This window comes from Equus przewalskii, chromosome 5 (assembly GCF_037783145.1).
Source record: "Equus przewalskii isolate Varuska chromosome 5, EquPr2, whole genome shotgun sequence".
NCBI lineage: Eukaryota > Metazoa > Chordata > Mammalia > Perissodactyla > Equidae > Equus > Equus przewalskii.
In genome coordinates, this window is record NC_091835.1 from 49,145,082 (window position 1) to 49,164,525 (window position 19,444).

Here is a 19,444-nt window from a genome sequence, read left to right on the forward strand (position 1 = left end):
CGAAGAGAGTGGTGACAGCTGAAGAGCTACTGTAGGTTACAGGAAAGAATGCTGATGAGATGCATGTAGAAGGACTGTCAGGATCTACTGAGGGTCAGCTGAGGTTGGAGATGACAAATCTGTGGCTATGCCAACTTGCACCATCGTGGCATTTCCTCCATAGTACTCAGCAGCCCGTGTATAGGAGTGCAGAAGGCATGAGGTTGGATTGCTACAGAAAGGTGTTAAAGGACTGAGAGAGAAGTTGTTGGAGGTCTCAATGAGGTTAAAAAACAATGACAGTGAAGGTAAATACCCAAAAGAGCTAAAGGGTCAGGATTTGAGGCCAGTGACTGACTGGTATAAGAGAGTTTAAGATTTCAGAGGCTGCAATCCCAGGTGGTAGCCAAATGTGATCATAAGTGAGGTTGTCGAAATGGAGTGACAGTAGATTAAGGGATTTCTGGGCTGGGACACTAGGTAGGCTGTGCACTTGGAAGTTTAAATTACATCCATGTGTGGCAGCTACTAATTTAGAAAGATGGACTAGGATACAGGTACCCAAATGTTCGATGAGGTGGGGAGCGATTATGAGGTCCTCTGATAATAAATGTGAGAAAGCTAGAAAATACTATAGCTTCACAAGAGCGTGAGAGAGGAAAGAAAGATAAGGTCTGAAAGCAGCAGAAGAATGCAGCGTCACCTCATGATTTGGTGCTACACAGCAGTAAAAGAGGGAACAATGTCCACTTGAGGGGATGGAGGAGGAGGGCCAAAGTTAATTTCTCCTGCCGCAATTTGCACTTCCAGCCCCTCTTGCCTTTTACGAAATAGTCTCACTTGTCTACTATCAGAGTTAAAATCCTGGCTTCCCTAAATAGCCATTTGATCTTGGAAAATCAGCTGACATATAAATCTCTGCGAAGGCTCATAAAAGGATAGGTACAAAAATGATCATCACAGCTTGGTTTATGATAGAGGGAAAATGGAGGCAAACCCAGCGGTCATCACTAGGGGATAAATAAAAGACAGGGATGCATTCTCCAGAATACAGTGGTACCTTTAGAAGAAGCAAACTATCATAAAAACATTTTAGTAAATTGAAAGCACATAGATGCTCATGACAACACTACATATTTTCCAATAATATGAGTACATTTAAGTGCATCTATTGAGCACATTAGAGCTGGTACCAAAATGGGGTCGGGGGATGAGGTGAATAGGAGCGAGGGTCAGGAGTAAGAGGAAAGAATGGACTAAAATGTAAAGGCAGCATCCAGACAGACACAGAAAGTCAGCTACTGTTTGATTCCATTTATATGAAATATCCAGAATAGGCAAATCCATCGAGATGGAAAGTAGATTGGTGGCTGCCAAGGGCAAGAGAGGAGGGAGAATGGGGAGAGATGCTTCACGGGTAGGGGGTTTCCTTTCGGGGTGATGAAAATGGCTTGCAACTAGATAGATGTGGTGGTTGCACAACATTGTGAATGCACTAAATGCCATGAATTGTTCACTTTAAAATGGTTAATTTTATGCTGTGTGAATTTCAACTCAATTAAAATAATTTTTAAACATTTAAAGGCAGGACCTTACACAAACCATTGTCCATTTCCTCCTGCTGGAAATAAGTAAAAATGCTGAATAAGGTATAGTTTTTTAAAAAGTTCATTAAAGAAAGGAGTAAGGAAATGCCAAGTCAAAGTATAAGGAAAAGTACACATTCAGAAATAGAAGCTCAGGGCACCTAAGCTTCTTTCCTCCAAAGGGCCATGAATAGCTAAGATATTTTAGGAGGAAAAGAACAAGGCGTAAGAATCTTTCCTAAAAGATGTCAATGTTGATTAGGAAGTTAGAAAAATCATAACAGCGGAATATTAGACAGACAAATAAATCAGATGAAAACAAATTAAGGCCAGCTATCAAGCCAGAAATATAAAGACCCTTGATGTGTGACAGACTACACTGAAGGTCAGCGGGGTCAGTGACCAATATATGCGGCTGGAACAATTGGATATCATACAAACAATTAAATCAAACCTTACTGACTTACTACTAAGTGTAGTACAATTACTACCACTAAATTTACTACTGCAGAATTTACAACTAAAATTATTTATTACTGATTCCCCTACTAACTCACAACCCTGCTTCATACCAAACACAAAAATCAATTCTATGTCGCTTAAAGAACTAAAAGTGAAAGGTGTGGCTTCAAAGATTTTGGGAGCTAATATAAAATACCTTCATGACCTCTGGTAGGAAAAGTTTTCTTAAATGAGAAATGAAAAGCATTTCTTAAATGAGATGAAAAGCAAAGCATTAAGCATAAAGGGAAAGTTATATAAACTAGACTACATTAAAATTAAGAAGTTCTGGCAGACTGGCCCAATGGCATAGTGGTTAAGATCACACGCTCTGCTTCAGCAGCCTGGGGTTCAGATCTAGCACTGCTTGTCAAGCCACGCTGTGGCAGCATCCCACATAAAATAAATGAAGATTGGCACAGATGTTAGCTCAGCAACGATCTTCCTCAAGCAAAAAGAGTAAGATTGGCAACAGATATTTGCCAAATCTGTTCTTCACCAAAATTTTCTTCACCAAAAATAATAAAATTAAATTAAGAACTTCTGATACCATAGAGTGAAAAGCCAAGCTACAGAGTGGGAGAAGAATTTTGTAACATACATAATTGCCAGAGAAGAAGTACCCAGAATTTTTTCAAACAAGAGGGACAAATAACCTGGGCAATTCACAAAAGAGAAAATCCAAACCCAAATGGTGAATATATATAAAAAGGTGCTCAACTTCATTAGAAGTCAGAAAAATGCAAATAAAAACCACAACAACTGTACCTCCCCTCAACACACCATACACACTTTGGCAAAATATTGGAAGCACCGGTGAAGATGTGGAGCAACTGGAACTCTTGATCATTATGACAGAAGTGTAAATTGGGACAACCACTTTGGAAGACAGTTTGCACCTATCTAGGAAAGTTGAAGAAGTACCAACCCTATGACTCAGCACCTGTTCACAATAGCCTCAAACTGAAAAATAACTAAAAGTCCACCAAAAGTAGAATGGATAAATAAATTCTGGTATATGCATACAATGGAACACTACGCAGCAATGAGAATGAATGAATTATGGCTTCAGACTGCAACGTGGATGGATTATACGTACATTAAGTTGAGCAGAAGAAACAAAGCACACACATACACACACATACACACACACTTAAACTTAAAAAAACTAAAATACGTCTTTGGGGAGTCATCCATAGCAAGGATAATCAAGGAAATGATGCTATAAAAGTCAAGGTGGCAATTATATTTTGAGGGAGAGATATGAGAGAGCAGCAAATGCGTCTGTTGGGGGCCTTTGGAGAGAGCTGGTGATGAGCTTTACTTGGTGGTGGTTGCATAGGTCTTCATTTAATTTTAATGGTACATATGTGTTTTAAGTACTTTTATGTAAGTATGTTGTATTTCACAATAAAAAAAGATTTCAAAAAGATAAATGAGTTATTATCAATTTGGGAATTTCCACCATGAATAAATAATTTCTGCTTGAAGTTGGGCTTGAAGCTGCAGAGGACATTCAGAGGCATAGCATATTCTAGGCCATTGATAAGCAGGGTTTTTTTGTTTCTTGTTTTTTGTGGGTTTTTTTTGGTGGACAAAGGATCAATTTGGGGGGAAAAATCATGATACCTTCCCACCCCCCCCCTTTTTTTTTTGCTGAGGAAGATTTGCCCTGAGCTAGCATCTGTTGCTGATCTTCCTCTTTTTGCTTAAGGAAGCTTTGCCCTGACCTAACATCCATGGCCAATCTTCCTCTATTCTGTACATGGGTTGCTGCCACAGCATGGCTGATAAGTGGTAAAGGTCCATGCCCAGGATCCAAACCCGTGAACCTGGGCCACCAAAGTAGAGTGCACTGAACTTAACCACTACGCCACTGGGCTGGCCCCGATACCTTCCTTTTTTACTTTCAGAATGAAAATAAATTGAATAAGTCACACGGAAAAGATACATTTTTAGATTCGTATTATAATGAATAGAAAATATCAATTTAAAAAACTGACTTTTAGTCACTAATATATTAGTTGTTATCTGGACATATTTGAGAATCAGTAGCATAGAAGACCATGTCTAGTCTCTCGTTATTTACTTTTTCATAGCCTAGTAGTTCACACCCTACTTGCACATTGCAATTGCCTAGGGAACTACTACAACTATTTCTAAAACCGACGTCCAGGTCCCACATACATAGTGTTAAAGCTTTCTAGGTGATTCTAATGGACAGCCAAGGTTAGGAATCACTATAGCTCTTTAAATTCACAGGTGACATATTTTATCCTCAAAACAACCACACTAAAACGGCATCCCCACCTCAAGACGGGCCATGGTATGGCTCAGAGAAACAGTTTGCCCAAAAGTCACACATCAAATTAATGGCACAGGCAGGGCTAGCATTAGCTTATTCCATCCAATAACACACTTGCTCCGATTGCCAAGCGCCTACTGTGGGACAGGTATTGTGTCAGGCAATAGGGAGAGAGGAGAATTAAGTGTCGCTCTCGGCTCTTCTGTCCACCATTGAGTCTCCCCCACTCTCTGACCGGGCTGGGCGGTGCAGGGAGTCTGACAGCCCCAAGCAGCCGATGCAGCTAGTTTTCTAATGGCCAGTTGCCAGGACTCTCGTGGCTCCGATGTCCAGAGGCCCTTGGCTGCTGCTGGCATCTGCTCCAGTCCCCACACACCACTGACCCCTCCCTGGGGCTTATCCCAACTCTCCATCCTTAGCTGGTGCTCCTGTGGTGGCCTGTTCTATGGAGCACACTTGCCTGGGAAGAGTACAAAAGGCTGAGTTTGAAACGAGATCAAAGGCAGTATGGAGAAGCTGGGTGAACACACGCAACGCTGGTCTAAGCCTTTCCTGCTTGAAGACAATTGCTATCTAATTTATTTCCTTAAAACTTGGATTTATAATACTGGTGTTCTCTATAAATCAATTTTCTTGGTAGATAAACGTAAGAGGAAATACGTTGGATACTAGCTTCTAACGCAGATTCAGAAGAAAGGCTCATGCTCCAGTTATTAAAACATACTGTTGGAGCAAAAACTGTCGTTGGGAGGTGAGGAGGAACTGAGAATTACAAACTCCAGCATATTTTTGAAAATGTTATGAGGATTAGTGATCACTGTAAAGAGACTTTAAAGACACGATTTAGGACACTTTAGCAGAACTTCACCATAAAATAGTAACATAAACGTTTCTATTATTGTAAGGATCCAGGAAATAACCTTTATTGCAATATCCTCAGTCTCTACAGGACGTAGACGTCGTGTTGACTGCTCATAGCTGTCCAGGTGATATCTTCCAGGCTGCTTCCTGTTTATAGTTTTCGGCTGCTGCATTCCCAATGGAAAAGAACACAAGTTGAAATTTTACAAAAAAGATGGAGGTTTTACCAAACATTAACTCACATTGCTACTTCTCCACTTGAATTCCAAGAAAAAGATCTAAGTGAATGCATTATTTTAATTATTTCAATGGCTTCTCCAAAGAAGAAAAAAGGAAATGATAACGAGAAAGCATGAAGCTATCATTTTAAATCTAATCTATAAAGCTTTTAAGAAAAATGAAAATACAAAGATGTGATACTTGCAAATGATGGAAGTTAAAGTGCTGAGCCCCAACTAGGTTTTGGATAGTCTTTCTCCAGCTATCCAGACGAATATATCCAGGCAATAGAAAACTGTGTGTCAGGTCAAAAAGCAAGCAGATTAACTCAGGTTAAACTGGAATCTACTTGTTAGGCCACTGGGCTTGTAAAAGTTCCAACAGTACATTTTTGATCACCCTCTTATTCATGAGGATTTTGAACCTGATACATTCACATAAATCAGATCAGACTGCACATCACTGAAGGACCCACTGTGGAGTGAGAAAAAGCATAAAGATCTAGGATTTTTTTTTTTTGCCCACACATGTATAAAGCAATCCACAAGCACTGTAGACTGATTGAGTCTTTCTCAAGTGTTACTGCCTTATTCCTAGTGAAAGGACTAAAGCAGCCATAATAAAGAGGATGCCAGCTATGGCTGGACAGTCTTCACATACTTAAAATGAGCTTAAGTTAGGTCATAGACTAGAAATTTGTTATTCTCTAATTTTGAGTTTAATTTCACATAGATAGAGATGAATGGCTAGAGAGAAAGAAAATTCAGCTCTGTAAACCTCTAATTTAGAAAAATTCGTAAGCTCCAAATTTGTCCTAGGAATCTAGTGAGCAAGCATTTCAACATAAATAATTATCTATCTTACTTAAATACCTTACAGTCATTATGAAGGCTGAACATAATATACTTTAAAACTGGTAAATCACCTATAAAAGCAAAGAATTCTAGAATTATGAAACTCTTTTTTGTTGGCCTGGAATTACAGGTTCAGCTTTTTGAAAAATCCACTGAGTTCTACTATGGGGATTAGGAACATCCTCGAATAATCAGTAATCTAATCCAAGCAAGACAGCGCTCTTCCAGCTTCCATCAACTGGTGTACCAACAGAATATCAAACTATCAAACAGTACATTGCTGGGCTACATGCAAATAAATACACAGACTAAAAAGCCACTGAGAAGAACTAGCAGTGATTCTGTCACACAGAAAATACTTAATGCAATTTAACTTAAAAAAAAGAGAGTGTTCATGAAATTTTATTTTAGTTCTGTTTTTCTTCTCACAGTCCTCACAGATGACCCTGGAAGAGCATTGCGTGAGATATTGAAAGTCACTATCTTTTAAGCAAAGCGTACCTCCCATGCAAGACACATCTATACCTATACATATATTCACTGTCTCCTAGAGTCTTCAATTCCATAGTAGTATTGCCCCCAGAGACCCAAAAGGAATGACTTCACGTTCTTCGCAAAATTAACGAGAGGGTGGGAGGAGGAGATGTGTTGACAGAGATTTGAGTCGGAGTTCCACAGATGTAATTTGAAGAGACTTTGGCTCTAGAATGTCACTAATTCTCCATGGAGATTCTACAGCCAAAACCACTTAACTCTAAGCTTTTACAGAATACATAGCATCGTAAGCGCTCTCGAGAAGGAGTTTCCATTAGTGTTATTTTCAAACACACAGCTTTTTTCACTCCATTTTAAAAAGTTTGTCGTTTGTGGTTTGGCCCATCAGCAGTGATGAATGATCCTGAAAGACATCAGAAGTCCAGTCTGGTTTCAATAACCCTGAAGATATTGGATGCATTTGAAGGGGATTCTTTTTTCCTTCCAAAAACCTTTTCTCGGTTCCATTTTTCTTCTCTCCCTCATCTCACACAAACTTCAGATTCTTCAGATTTCCCTGACTCTGCAGACTTGACCTGCGACATTCCCTTTTGTGAGGTCATCTCACTCTGCTCTTCCCCACATCTCTGAAAGATGATCTAATAAGTTCTCTGGTAACCTCCTACCATCCAAAGTGTGACCATGTTGGTTCTAATCAAATGCTGGACTTTCTTGCTGCCTCAAAGTGTAGACACTCTATAATGTGTTCTTGTCTTTGTGTCTATGTCTGCACAATAGCAAACAAGCATTTTCAAGCATTGTTGCTCCAGCGTATATAAGCATGAGTGGTAGTTCCCTCTCAGACAAAATCACACCTGCTCAATAAAACAGCTTAGCACAGAGTGAAAAGTAACTCCAGAAAAGCAGAAGAAAACAGCAAGTTTAAATACAGCCAAGTGCTCATCATAGATATTTTTAGCAGCTTTAAACACAATGTAAAGAAAAATTTAATATAAATTTCCAAGCCTCAATCAATTCCAGTCAGGAGACTGCATGTGCATTTTTGTTTGGTTACACAAATGGTAAAGGTCTTCATATTTTTCTCTAAGAGTAACATGAATACCTAATAATAACTCATAACATGATTCATTTTAGAATAACATCTTTCTACTTTACTGTCATGAAACATACATATTAATTTTAAAGACTTCGGAATTTTTCAGACACGTCTTTCAAGAAAGTGGTATAATCCAGTCCTATTGATTTAAATATTATCTAATGGCTAATGACTCTTAAATTTAGTTCTCCAATGCTGACTTCTCTTCTTGGATGTCAATAAATATCTTAGAATTATCATGTGCAAAATATGTCTCTTGATTCCACCTCAACACCAACCTACTTATTTCTTAGCTTCCCATTTCAGTTAACGGCTCCACCATCCACCCAGCAGTGAAGCCAATAACCTAGGATTCCTCCTTAAGTCTTCTTTCTCCCTCATCCCCTCTATCCAATCTACGAGCAAGTCTTTATCAGTTCAGCCTAAGAAAATGTACACTGAATTTGATTACTTCCTCACAATCTCCACCGTAACTGCAATAAAAACTAGTTCCAACCATCATTCTTTCTTTCTTGTTATTATAACGGCCTCTTTACCGATCCATCTGTTCTACTCTCATCCCACTCAGTAGCCAAAGTGATCTTTTCAAAATATAAACAATATTATATTAGGCCCTGCTTTAAAACTCTCCAACGGTTTCCTATTGCATGTCAATTAAATCCAAATGCCTTCCATGGTCTACAAGACCCTGAGCGCTGCTTCTTACCTTGTCTTGTCTCTCTCTTCTTCACCAGACTTCAACCATAGTGCCCCTCGGTTCCCTGAACACACCAAATTAATTCCCACCTCAGGGTCTTTGCATCTACCAGTTCTCTGCCTGAAACGCTCTTTTCTCAGATCTTTGCAGAAGAGGTATCTACTCTCCATTCAGGTCTCAGCTCAAATGCCAACTCTTCAGAGGGGCCTTCTGAGAAACGGCCACCCTGCTTTGAGCATCTCAATCACTGTCTATTATCTTCTCTTATTTTCTTCCCACAGCGAAATTCTCTCATTTTATTTATTTGTTTGTCATCTGACTCCTGCCCCTAGAAAGCAAATTCTGTGACCAGAAGGATCTTGTCCGCCTTGTTCATAGCTATAGACTTAGGTCTTGGCACAAAGTACAAGGAAGTCAATAAGTCTGGAAACACAGGCAAACACACAATACATGTCATGTGACATGTAATACATGACAACATAATGCTGACTGTGTTTCCAGGCTTTACGTAGACACTGAGTAAATATTGGTATAGTGGATAAATAAACTGGTTCAGGAGTTACAAGACTCAGGTTTTAATTCAGGCTCTGCCACATACTAATCTTATACTTTATTCAAACCAAACAACCTGCAAGCTCAATATACTCTTCTAGAAAATAAAAATAGATAATGCAATGTAATGCATTAAGTGAGTCAAAAGTTATAATGCATCAAAAAGCACTTTTCAAACTAAAAAGTGTAATATTGCTAAAAGGTATTATAAGAATATGGTGCAGGAGTTGTAAGCTTATTTTGTATTATTTTTATATAAAGCTTGGGGTAAACAACCTTTCGATTTCCTTTTGAATTGAACACACGCTGTCCCTCTTGAGAGAATTCTTTGGTGATTTATAAAGACAAGCTTTATACATTTGTGTATTGATTTTAGACTTGTGAGCTTTGTTGTGGAAGTAGGTGGCAGTTTTTCTTCATACAGATTGAAAGCTTACAATTTCTTCTAATTGGACCCATTTTAAACCATCCATCTGGGACTGTCCCGTATTCAGAGCTTCCATAACAAGGAAAAGCACTTACAACTCCAGTGTGTTTCTTACACGACTCAAAAGGAAGAGAACTTTCACCAGTTCGCCAGCTGTCCTCGCCAATCTCATCACTCAGCAGAAACTCATTTAGCTTTTGAACACTGCAAAAAAGCAAACAAACACAAAATAAGGCTTAAAAATAAAACCGCCACCAATGGAGTTCTACCTAAGTAAACGAGCTTTTTCCCCACTTATTATCATGTTGAGCAAGCCGCCTCTGAGAGTCATTTCTCAAGACCAACTGGGAATTCAGCTAGGATGAACAAGCGTCCTAAACTGCCTGGGACTGACGGGCTCCTGGGACCTGGGATTTTGAGTGCTAAAAGCAGAAATCTCATGAAAACCAGAAACAATTGGTCACCACAGATTCAGCCAAATTTCTTTTGCAATTGTACTCCTTGTCAAAGACGGTAGAATCGGAGAGGAACTTGAAACAGGGTGGTTAAAAATAATAATACTAATGAGAGAAGTACCCTTATTATTCTAATTTTACAAATGAGAGGAAATGGGGACAGAGAAGTTAAGTGGCCTGCCAAAAAGCATTCAGCATGTAACACACAGATCCAGGGTCCATGCCTACTATGCTGTCTTGCTGAAACACTAGATATTACACATATTTTCCAAACCTGGGAAGCAGAGGGCCCTCTAGAGTCTTGTTACTCAAAGTGTTAGCCAAAGATCTGCGGCCTCAACAGCACCTGGGCGCTTACTAGAAACAGAGACCCTCAGGCCCCACCCAAGACCTACTGAATCAAAATACGCATTTTACCAAGATCCGGAGATGCTTCATAAGCATATTACTGTTTGAGAAGCCCTGCTCTAGAACAGTGGTTTGCAAACATTCTTCAGCATGGTCTCCTTAGGCTGGGCACAAGACTCCTTGGCCCACCTACCCCTCACATTCTAATTTTCTCAAACCAGTGTCATAGGACCAGGAGCAAAAAGAATCAAAGAAAACAATAACATGATTTGAAAACATCCTTCTATAAATAAAAGAATACACTAAAGAAAACTCTGTGAAGTTGCAAAGGAAAAGAAAGGCTCCTTTTAGCATGCTATGATGCAGAACATGAACCAACTAACTTGGCACAGGCAGCATCAACTACAGGGAAATATCGCCTTTGATATGAAACTAGAAAATATACACTCGAAACGGAAGGTTTCTTTTTTCTTTTCATTCGAACTTGTAGTAAAATGAAGTGCATCCGGATAGGTCTGCATAGTTTGTTTATGTGACAGACTAATAAAATGAAGAGAAGTCTATTTAATTCAGTCTGTTGCCCATAATCCTTTAAGCTCTTTAACCTCATATGCCATAGAAATTGCTTCCTTTCATCGGAAACGTAAAGGGAGATAAAATCCATTGGGGCAGTCTAACTACACATTCGCTTCCAAATTGCATTCATAGGAAACTAAAAGAGATAATTGTTTAAGCAAAGCTTTGGTCGAATAATATTCCATTGTATGTATAGGTCACATTTTGTTTATTTATTCATCTGCTGATGGATATTTGGGTTGTTTCAACTTTTTGGCTATTGTGAATAATGCTGCTATGAACATGGGTGCACAAATATCTATTCAAGTCTTTTGGGTATATACCCTGAAGTGGAATTGCTGTATCATATGGCAATTCCATGCTTAATTTTTTGAGGAGCAGCCATACTGTTTTCCATAGCGGCTGCACCCTGGTTCTGGAATTCTTTTTTTTTTTTTTGAGGAAGATTAGCCCTGAGCTAACTACTGCCAATCCTCCTCTTTTTGCTGAGGAAGACTGACCCTGAGCTAACATCCATGCCCATCTTCCTCTACTTTATATGTGGGACGCCTACCACAGCATGGCTTTTTGCCAATCGCTGCCATGGCTGCACCCAGTATCCGAACCTGCGAACCCTGGGCCACCGAGAAGTGGAACGTGCACACTTAACCACTGAGCCACCGGGTCGGCCCCTGGAATTCTTGACTCACCTAAATATATCAGAGTTATGGACAACATGGACGAACCTTGAAGAGATTATGCTAAATAAAATAAGCACAAAAAAATACGTATGATTCCACTTATGTGAGGTACCTAAAACACTCAAATTCATAGAGACAGAAAGTCAATGGTGGTCACCAGGGTCTGCAAGGAGAGGTAAACGAGGAGTTATTATTTATTGAGTATACAGTTTCAATCTGAGAAGATAAAAAAGCTCTAGAGATAGATTGTGGTGATATTTGCACAACAACGTCAATGTACTTAATGCCACTGAACTGTAACTTAAAATGGTTTAAATGGCAAACTTTACGTTATGTATATTTTACAGCAATTAAAGAAAGAATTTCAGAACAACAATAACAAAAAAGAAGAGTTTGGTTTGTGTGCTCTCTTGAGTCTTTGTCAGCAAAGCTTGACCACACAGACTTGAAAGACAGTGTCAGAAATGCCTTATGAAGTGTCATATTAATCATCTTAAATGGTAGTTATTCCTTCTTTACTTTTATAGACTTTGACATTCTGTTCTTATGTTTTGAAGAGACTGGATTTTAAAGAGCACAGCTCTGTCAATAAAAGGAATATCTTTTAAACAATCTTGTGCTACGTCTTTGCACACAAAGGAAAGTACGGCGTCAGGCTTGTTTGCCCCTGTAACTTAGTCGAGCAGCTCCTGGAACACATTACTCAACGAGTGTTTGTTGAATAAATCAAAGAATGAATAAGCCAATGATTCAGACATTTAAGTAAAGTTGGTTGATTCAGTTCTCTATTTCACTTTTCTAGTACACACACAAATCTTACTGAAGCTTTTATGGAATTAATGAGCCCCATTTTTACTAAACCTCAGGAAGCAATGGTCCCTGAGCATGACTGGGGCAAGACGAGAACTTCCCTTTCTCTTTATAACATCTTACTTTGGAGCTCCAATTACAATGAACATTGGAGCACCCCAAAACTAACCCTCCTCTGAACCTCGCCCATCCTTTCTCCTCCCTGTCCCCATCACTGTAGGCTTTCTGGCTGAGGGTCCCCTGAACCGCTTTGGCATTGTTTTGTTACTGTCTATCTCTCCCAGTAGATGGTGAACTCTCTAAGAGAAAAGATTTTCATCTTCAGAATCTAGCCAAAAATCTAACATAGTAATTCCTCAAGAAGTGTCTGGTGAATGAATAAATAGGTAATACAAAAAGCATTTCCTGTTCATGAAGGGTCCTTTTAGAAATCACAGAGGCAAAACAATTATGGAAAACGCATGAATCCTGACCAAGGGTGAAGTAATTTCCACCATGCTGCCAGGGTTATATTTTAAAAATGCAAACCTGTTCATATGAAAGGGCACCCTTTGCCTTTTAGCATCCTTAGCATCACATACAGGCTGATCAGGATTTTACTCTCCAGCTTCATCCCTGACACTTTCCACCTCAGAACCTTTCTCCAGCTACACTCAACTACTTTTAGTCCCCTGAATGTACCAAGAGCTCTCACCTACTTACTCACCCTTTCCCCTTGCCTATGTAGTTCCCTCAGAAAGAACGTGTTCTCCCTTTTCCTTCAACTGGCCAAATCCTAGTTATTCTTTAATATCCTATGAAGAAGCCACAATCTGCTTTAAACTTCCACTGACCAGACTATCTGCCTTCTCTCTCGAAGAGCTTCAAGGATTCTCAGATATGGGTCCCTGGCATTGTGTAGAGCGCTATAACAGCAAAACACACCATATTGTAATTAGTTTTCCGTCCTGGTCTCTCCAAGTAGACTGCAGACTCCCTGCTGATTTCACTCTACCTTTCATCTTTGCAATCCCTAATGCCTAGCAATGTAACTGAAGCGTCAATAAACGCATGTAGACCCACAGAAGATCACTCTCTGAAGCATGGAATGGAGATTAGTAAGATGGTGTTAAATTAGCAAAATGGAGAATTGTAAAATACCTAAAATATTTAGGCAGTATGCTGGGCACTCTTTCTGTATTATCTCATCTAATTCTCTCAACTGCCATGAGCAGAGCTATTATTGTGCTTATTTGACAAGCGAGGAAGCTGAGCTACAGAGCCACTAAATAATGAGCTTGAGGGTGAACAATGACTATTCCATGGCAGTCTACGAGTTGAAATCAGGCATCTTTGATACCAATCAATTTCTTATCCTGCCTCCACAACCTTTATAGTTCAGCATTTTACTAATTCTCATTTGTTTAGATAATTCATAAAAGTATTGAAAGTTTTAGCTACATATGTTATGTGTTTTTCTTGTGGGAACTACGAAACATTTGTAAACAGGGACCAGGTCAAAGTCTACACAAATTTAATGATAAATATCGTAACAATGTATTTGATCGCAGGTAACCGCAGTAGACTAGCCAAGCACACATTCCTTTGGGAGGTACATGAGAGAAAGGACACCAAGTTATTTTCCAACTAAGTGAGGGATCAATTTTACACATTTTTCCCTTAGCCAATAACATCTTTGGATTTAGATACTGCATTATACATCGAATATCAGAAACTTAAATTATTTATAAAAGATACAACATATCCACTTAAATTCTCCTCCAAAAAGCAAAACATAGAAATTATTTCCTTACAAATAAAACAAAGTGGAAAAGTGAGGCAAGCATCTGAAAAATCACTCTTATTCAAGTATGTTCATCTTTTAGATAACAGCCACTTTTCCTACTTCTCTTCATTTCTTCGCTCTGTTTTGCAAAGGCAGACTGGAACACATCATCATAAAACGTCCAGAAAGCTTTAACTGTGTGGGCTGCTGGGGTTGTGAGGAGATAACCTGAATCGTAACTGCCTCTTTCGTCCATTTCATTCTGCCCACATGTGGTCCCGCTCATTGAGCACCATGAAGACAGTTTTGGCTAACAAGCTACCCAGTTTTAAAAGGAAGTGTAGAATTTTCCTGTGGCGGAGAATTTTACAGGGCATGGAATTTTCCTACAGCAGAGAAGTGTACAAGTTGCTTCCATGCACGTCGAACACAAGTTTGAAAGTGTGCTGCACCCCAGTCTAACCCACCAAATTTCTGAACGCATTTAAGAATGCAGTGAAGAACCTATCACTTCCACAGTCCGGAAGAGGAGGTTTCAAAATCAGCCAGCGAAAGTTTCCGATTATAAACAGGCTGCTCGACTCGCTGTAGGCCAACTGGCATCAAAGACTGGTCACGGGTCCCCAGGCACTGAAGAAAATGCCGAGCACAGTCAACACTGGGAAAATGCTCAATTGGGTTCCCAGAACCAGCACACAGTGGGAAAAAGCACTGGCCTCCCCTGTTGACCAGTCATGCCTGCACAACCCACAAATGAACCACTGAAACTCATTTTAGAGAAGCAAGTTTTTATAAGATGATTCTATTTGGCCTATGGCTTTAGGGAATCTGGAGCTGAGCCCTGAAAACAGACTGGTCTTTATCAAACTGGCAAATGCCTTTTCCCTGGGACATACAGAAGAGAGAGTGCTATGCAGAAAGATACAGGGGATATTATCCACCCTAATTTTATTAGGATTTATTACAGTAGGATTGTATCCTATGGACTTGGGGACACCTCGAGATTTTTTATTTTCATATCAACTCGTAAAGTCCTTTTGATGCTTGGTAACCTGATTTCAGAGGAGTTATCTATTATAAGTTATCAACTGTTTTCTATCTCCACTTGCAGCACAAAGTCAAATTCCAATTAAAAATGCAACCATGAGAGGGACAGCTATTAAATGGAGAAAATGAAAATAAGGACCAAAATAGCAGACTCTGGCCATTTATCAATTTTATTGTTTGAAGTAACTTCCCTTCCAGAGCACTGCCTAATTTGGAAGTGGGGCTACAAAAATCGGTCAGGGATCTGTCTAAGTGTTTCAGAAGGCAGAACAATAAGAAAAGAAAAGGAGAGCAGACGAGGCCAGAGGGCCTAAGCTTTAAACTCTAACAGCTCCAGACTGGTTATTAATGACATATCTTACAGAATAGGGTTGAAATCTTATTATGACGCTATTGTAACCAAGCAGAAGTTGGTTTATAATAAGATAATGCATACTCATTTTAATGTTATTTGGTATTCAGCCATTGTTTAGCCAATATAAACTATTGCCTGAAACTGGAAATTCTGGTACTTTGAATGTTGAATACTTGTTTTCTACATAGGTACTGGAAAAATCATCTCATTTTAAAAGACTTTACAAGAGATGTTCTATATCACCATGAATGGCAACATCATGCTTTGTATACTTAAGGCCTCACTTTTTCTTCAATGCTGCAACATCTTGGCATTTCTTTCAAAAGCCAGATATAAATATGATAGTGACTGTTTATGAAACATGCTGAGGTTTTATAAGGTTTCTAAGATATTACAGCAAAAAGCAAAATCCTGCTTTAAAACTGTCTTATTTATAATAGAGTATAGGCTATAGTAGACTATGGCACATACAGTGTAGTATAATACAGTTTGGTAACATATTTATTACATAATACAAGTAAAGATGGTGAGGAAATTGTCATTATCATATCACATCTTTTTTTTTTTACCTAGGAAGATTTGCCCTGAGCTAACATTTGTTGCCAATCTGCCTCTTTTTTTTTTTTTTTTAAATGTAAGCGACCACCACAGCATGGCCACTGACAGACAAGTGGTATGGTTCCACACCCGGGAACTGAACCCAGGCTGCCAAAGCAGAGCACACCCAACTTTAACCCCTATGGCCATTGGGGCTGGCCCAGCATATCACATCTACTTTTACAGCTGTGCATTGTGGGAAATTGTCAGTCTCAGACAGAGTCTACACTGGTTATAAACACTACGGAAGTATATTTAAGATGAACAAAACACTGAGGGGTTTTGCAAAGAGACTATGAGCCTGAAATTTTTTTCCAGACTAAATGAAAATTAAAACAGTAAATATGAACTAATGGGAACAATTCTCTGTCACTGTTGGTGCAAATATAAACTAGGACAGCTTCACTGGAAAATATTATGGTTGTACTCATTTAAAAAATCTTAAAAATTTGTACACCTTTGACCTACCATTCTTTCAATGGAAAGCACCACAGCCATATTCATTGAGGACCTTAAAAATGTGCATACCATTAGAACTAGCATCCCCACTTCTAGAAATCTGACTTAAGAAAATAATCAGAGGACAATTTAAAGATAAAGATGTTTATCTCAATGTTATTTATATTATTTATGTGAGGTAGAAAGTACAAACATTAAATGTCCAATAAAGATGTAATCATTAAATAACAGAGTACTTCCAAAGAATGGACTATCACACAGCCAATTAACATTATGTATTATGATCTTAATGAGGGGAAAATAATAAAAACAATACACAAAATAGGAGACAAAAGCTACATACATTCAAAAATTTTATTTTAGAATAATAATTATTATTTTCATTTTAGAATAATTATAAAAGACTTAAAGGTAGCATACCAAAATTTTAACAATGGTTCTCTCTGGGCAGTGATTTTAATGTTCTTATTTACACCTTTTCTAATTTACTACCATGAGTATATACTATTTCTAAAATCAAAGAAAGAATTTCAGGCATTCCAGTGCCTACCTTATGATGGCTTTGACCGCAAATCTGACCACCGTGGAGAGCAGGAACAGTGGAGTGACGAGGATATGAAAGAGAGACAGTGAAGCAAAGGCCTCTGCAGGTTTTAGATTGTTCCCGCTAGCATACGCATGGGTCACAAATGTCTGTGCAAAGAAAGGATTTCTTTAGAGAAAGCTGGAGAAAGTTTCACAAATGCTTACACTCAATTTTACAAACCTAACATATTCTGCTATGCCAATATGTCCATCGCAACTATGAAAACAATTACTTCATCCAAATTACCCCTTAAGAAAAATCATACTTGGTCTTGGTAGAGTACTTCATGGTTTACATATCGTCCTAGCATAAACTTGTGAGGACAGAATAGATTCTATTCACAGATTAGGAAACTGACTTCTGTCAAATTACTGAGTAGAGAGAATAACTATGAGGAGAACTCTGAGTTCTTAACAATCAGTCAGGCTCTTTCCAACAAATACTAAATTTTCTAAGATAAAAAGAGAACGTTCCATTGTTTTAGGGTCCCTATTGGGGATTTTTACTACAATTGCCAACACAAGTGTCCAAGGGAGACTTAATTACATTTTAAATATAATACTAGTTCTGGGGTTTGTCATTTGAGTTTGAAATGTAATGCAATTATATAACATTTTCTGGTTGTTGATGTAGCATCATCTTGCCGTAAGAATGTCCAGGAACCCCGGTCACGGAGATTAGAACAGTTAGTTCCCGACTACTGTTAATTTTGCTCCCCACGGCACATTTGGCAAGTCTGGAGATATTTTTGATTGTCATGACTGGAGGTGCTAATGGCATCTAATAAGCCAGGGAATGCTGCTAAACATCCTAATGCAGGGGACAGGCTCTTATAACAAAGAATCACTGAGCCAAAATGCTCATAGCGCCATAGTTAAGAAAACCCAGATTAGAACTATTGCAGTGGGGTCTGCAAAGAGAAAAACTGGCAGAGGTGAGGTAACATATATTACCACCCGCACATTCCTTTCATAGATCATTTCTAAACACTGTCTTAGTTCCATTTCTAAAAGCAAGAAAAAATGTCTTACAGCAAGAACAGCTGCTATGGGAATTGCTGCGTTCATGAAGACTGTGGAAAGAAATCAAATACATTAGTTACATTGAACTGTGAAACATTTTCAGTAACTTTAATTAATCATCTATTATTACTTTAACTTTCCTTGAAGAAAAGGACCAAGTGCATTAAATAACATTTTGTCTGGAGTCCACAAACATTTCCCAGTTGGTATTTCCTTATCGCAGTTGTATGAGCTCCCACACATTAGTCTTAAGCAGAAAATGTTTCTCTTTACTGCAAGATTACTGTTTTTGTGAAATGTTACAAACAGCAAAACTCAGATAAAATAATCCTTTAATGATGCAAATTATTAGAATTTTTTAAATTCTTTTTTGCATTCTTTCGAGTTTTTACAATCTATATTTTGTTTTGTCCACTAAACTAAGTTAAATATATGAAAACTGGGTTATTACAGACTAAAAACAAGAATTTGACATCACTTCAAGTTCTCTTTCCAACAGTGACATTAATATTAATAACTTACAGACCTTTTGCTTAATAAAATAACTTCATATCCTGGATCCTCTGCTTGTTTAAATGCGTCTCCAGGAATATATTGCATTATCATTTGATAAGCATGATACGCATAAGCGGAACAAGAAAAACTCATATTTTAGGCTAAAATACTAGCATTTGGAAGTCACAGTTTTAAAAAAGCCAAGTTGATGACTTGTAGCTATATTTTTCATAAACCATAGAATTTTAGGGACTGAGGACTAAAAGATTAAGCGAATGGTTGGTAACGGAGCCAGGCAATGGCAGAGTGAGAGAACCGAGTTATCTTGACACGCAGGAGACAGTCCATCCAAGAATCGTCATCAGTGCTCATGACTTGCTCCCATGAACTATCCTTCCCACTGTACCCAGCATCAGCTTATGTTTTTGCAGGATCTGACATGGCTTAGTTATCAAATCTGAACTCTTGAACAGTACCAAGAATCCAAACACAGCTCTGAGCTTCATAACAGCACAGATGAGGAGCCACGTTTCTGTCTTCATCTTCTTTCTCTGGCTATTATCACCCTTTTTTCTAAGTGTATTTCTTTCTTTTCCCTCTCATCATTATTTATAATTCATTTTTATATTCTGCGTCTTTAAATAAGTAATCTCCTTCTGATGAGGAAGAGTGAGAAC

The 19,444-nt window shown here is 38.5% G+C and overlaps 1 protein-coding gene across 23 annotated transcripts in view; it reads right to left on the reverse strand.

The window, feature by feature from the left end:
- Window positions 1-19,444, reverse strand: part of ABCC9 (ATP binding cassette subfamily C member 9) — a 123,600-nt gene that overhangs the window by 70,139 nt on the left and 34,017 nt on the right. For all 23 annotated transcript variants that reach the window (XM_070620703.1, XM_070620699.1, XM_070620702.1 and 20 more), the window contains 4 exons: window positions 18,282-18,322; window positions 17,215-17,357; window positions 9,668-9,776; window positions 5,292-5,399 (listed from right to left, as the gene is read on the reverse strand). In XM_070620703.1, the coding sequence (XP_070476804.1) occupies window positions 5,292-5,399; window positions 9,668-9,776; window positions 17,215-17,357; window positions 18,282-18,322 (401 nt within the window). The remainder of the gene's footprint in view (window positions 1-5,291; window positions 5,400-9,667; window positions 9,777-17,214; window positions 17,358-18,281; window positions 18,323-19,444) is intronic.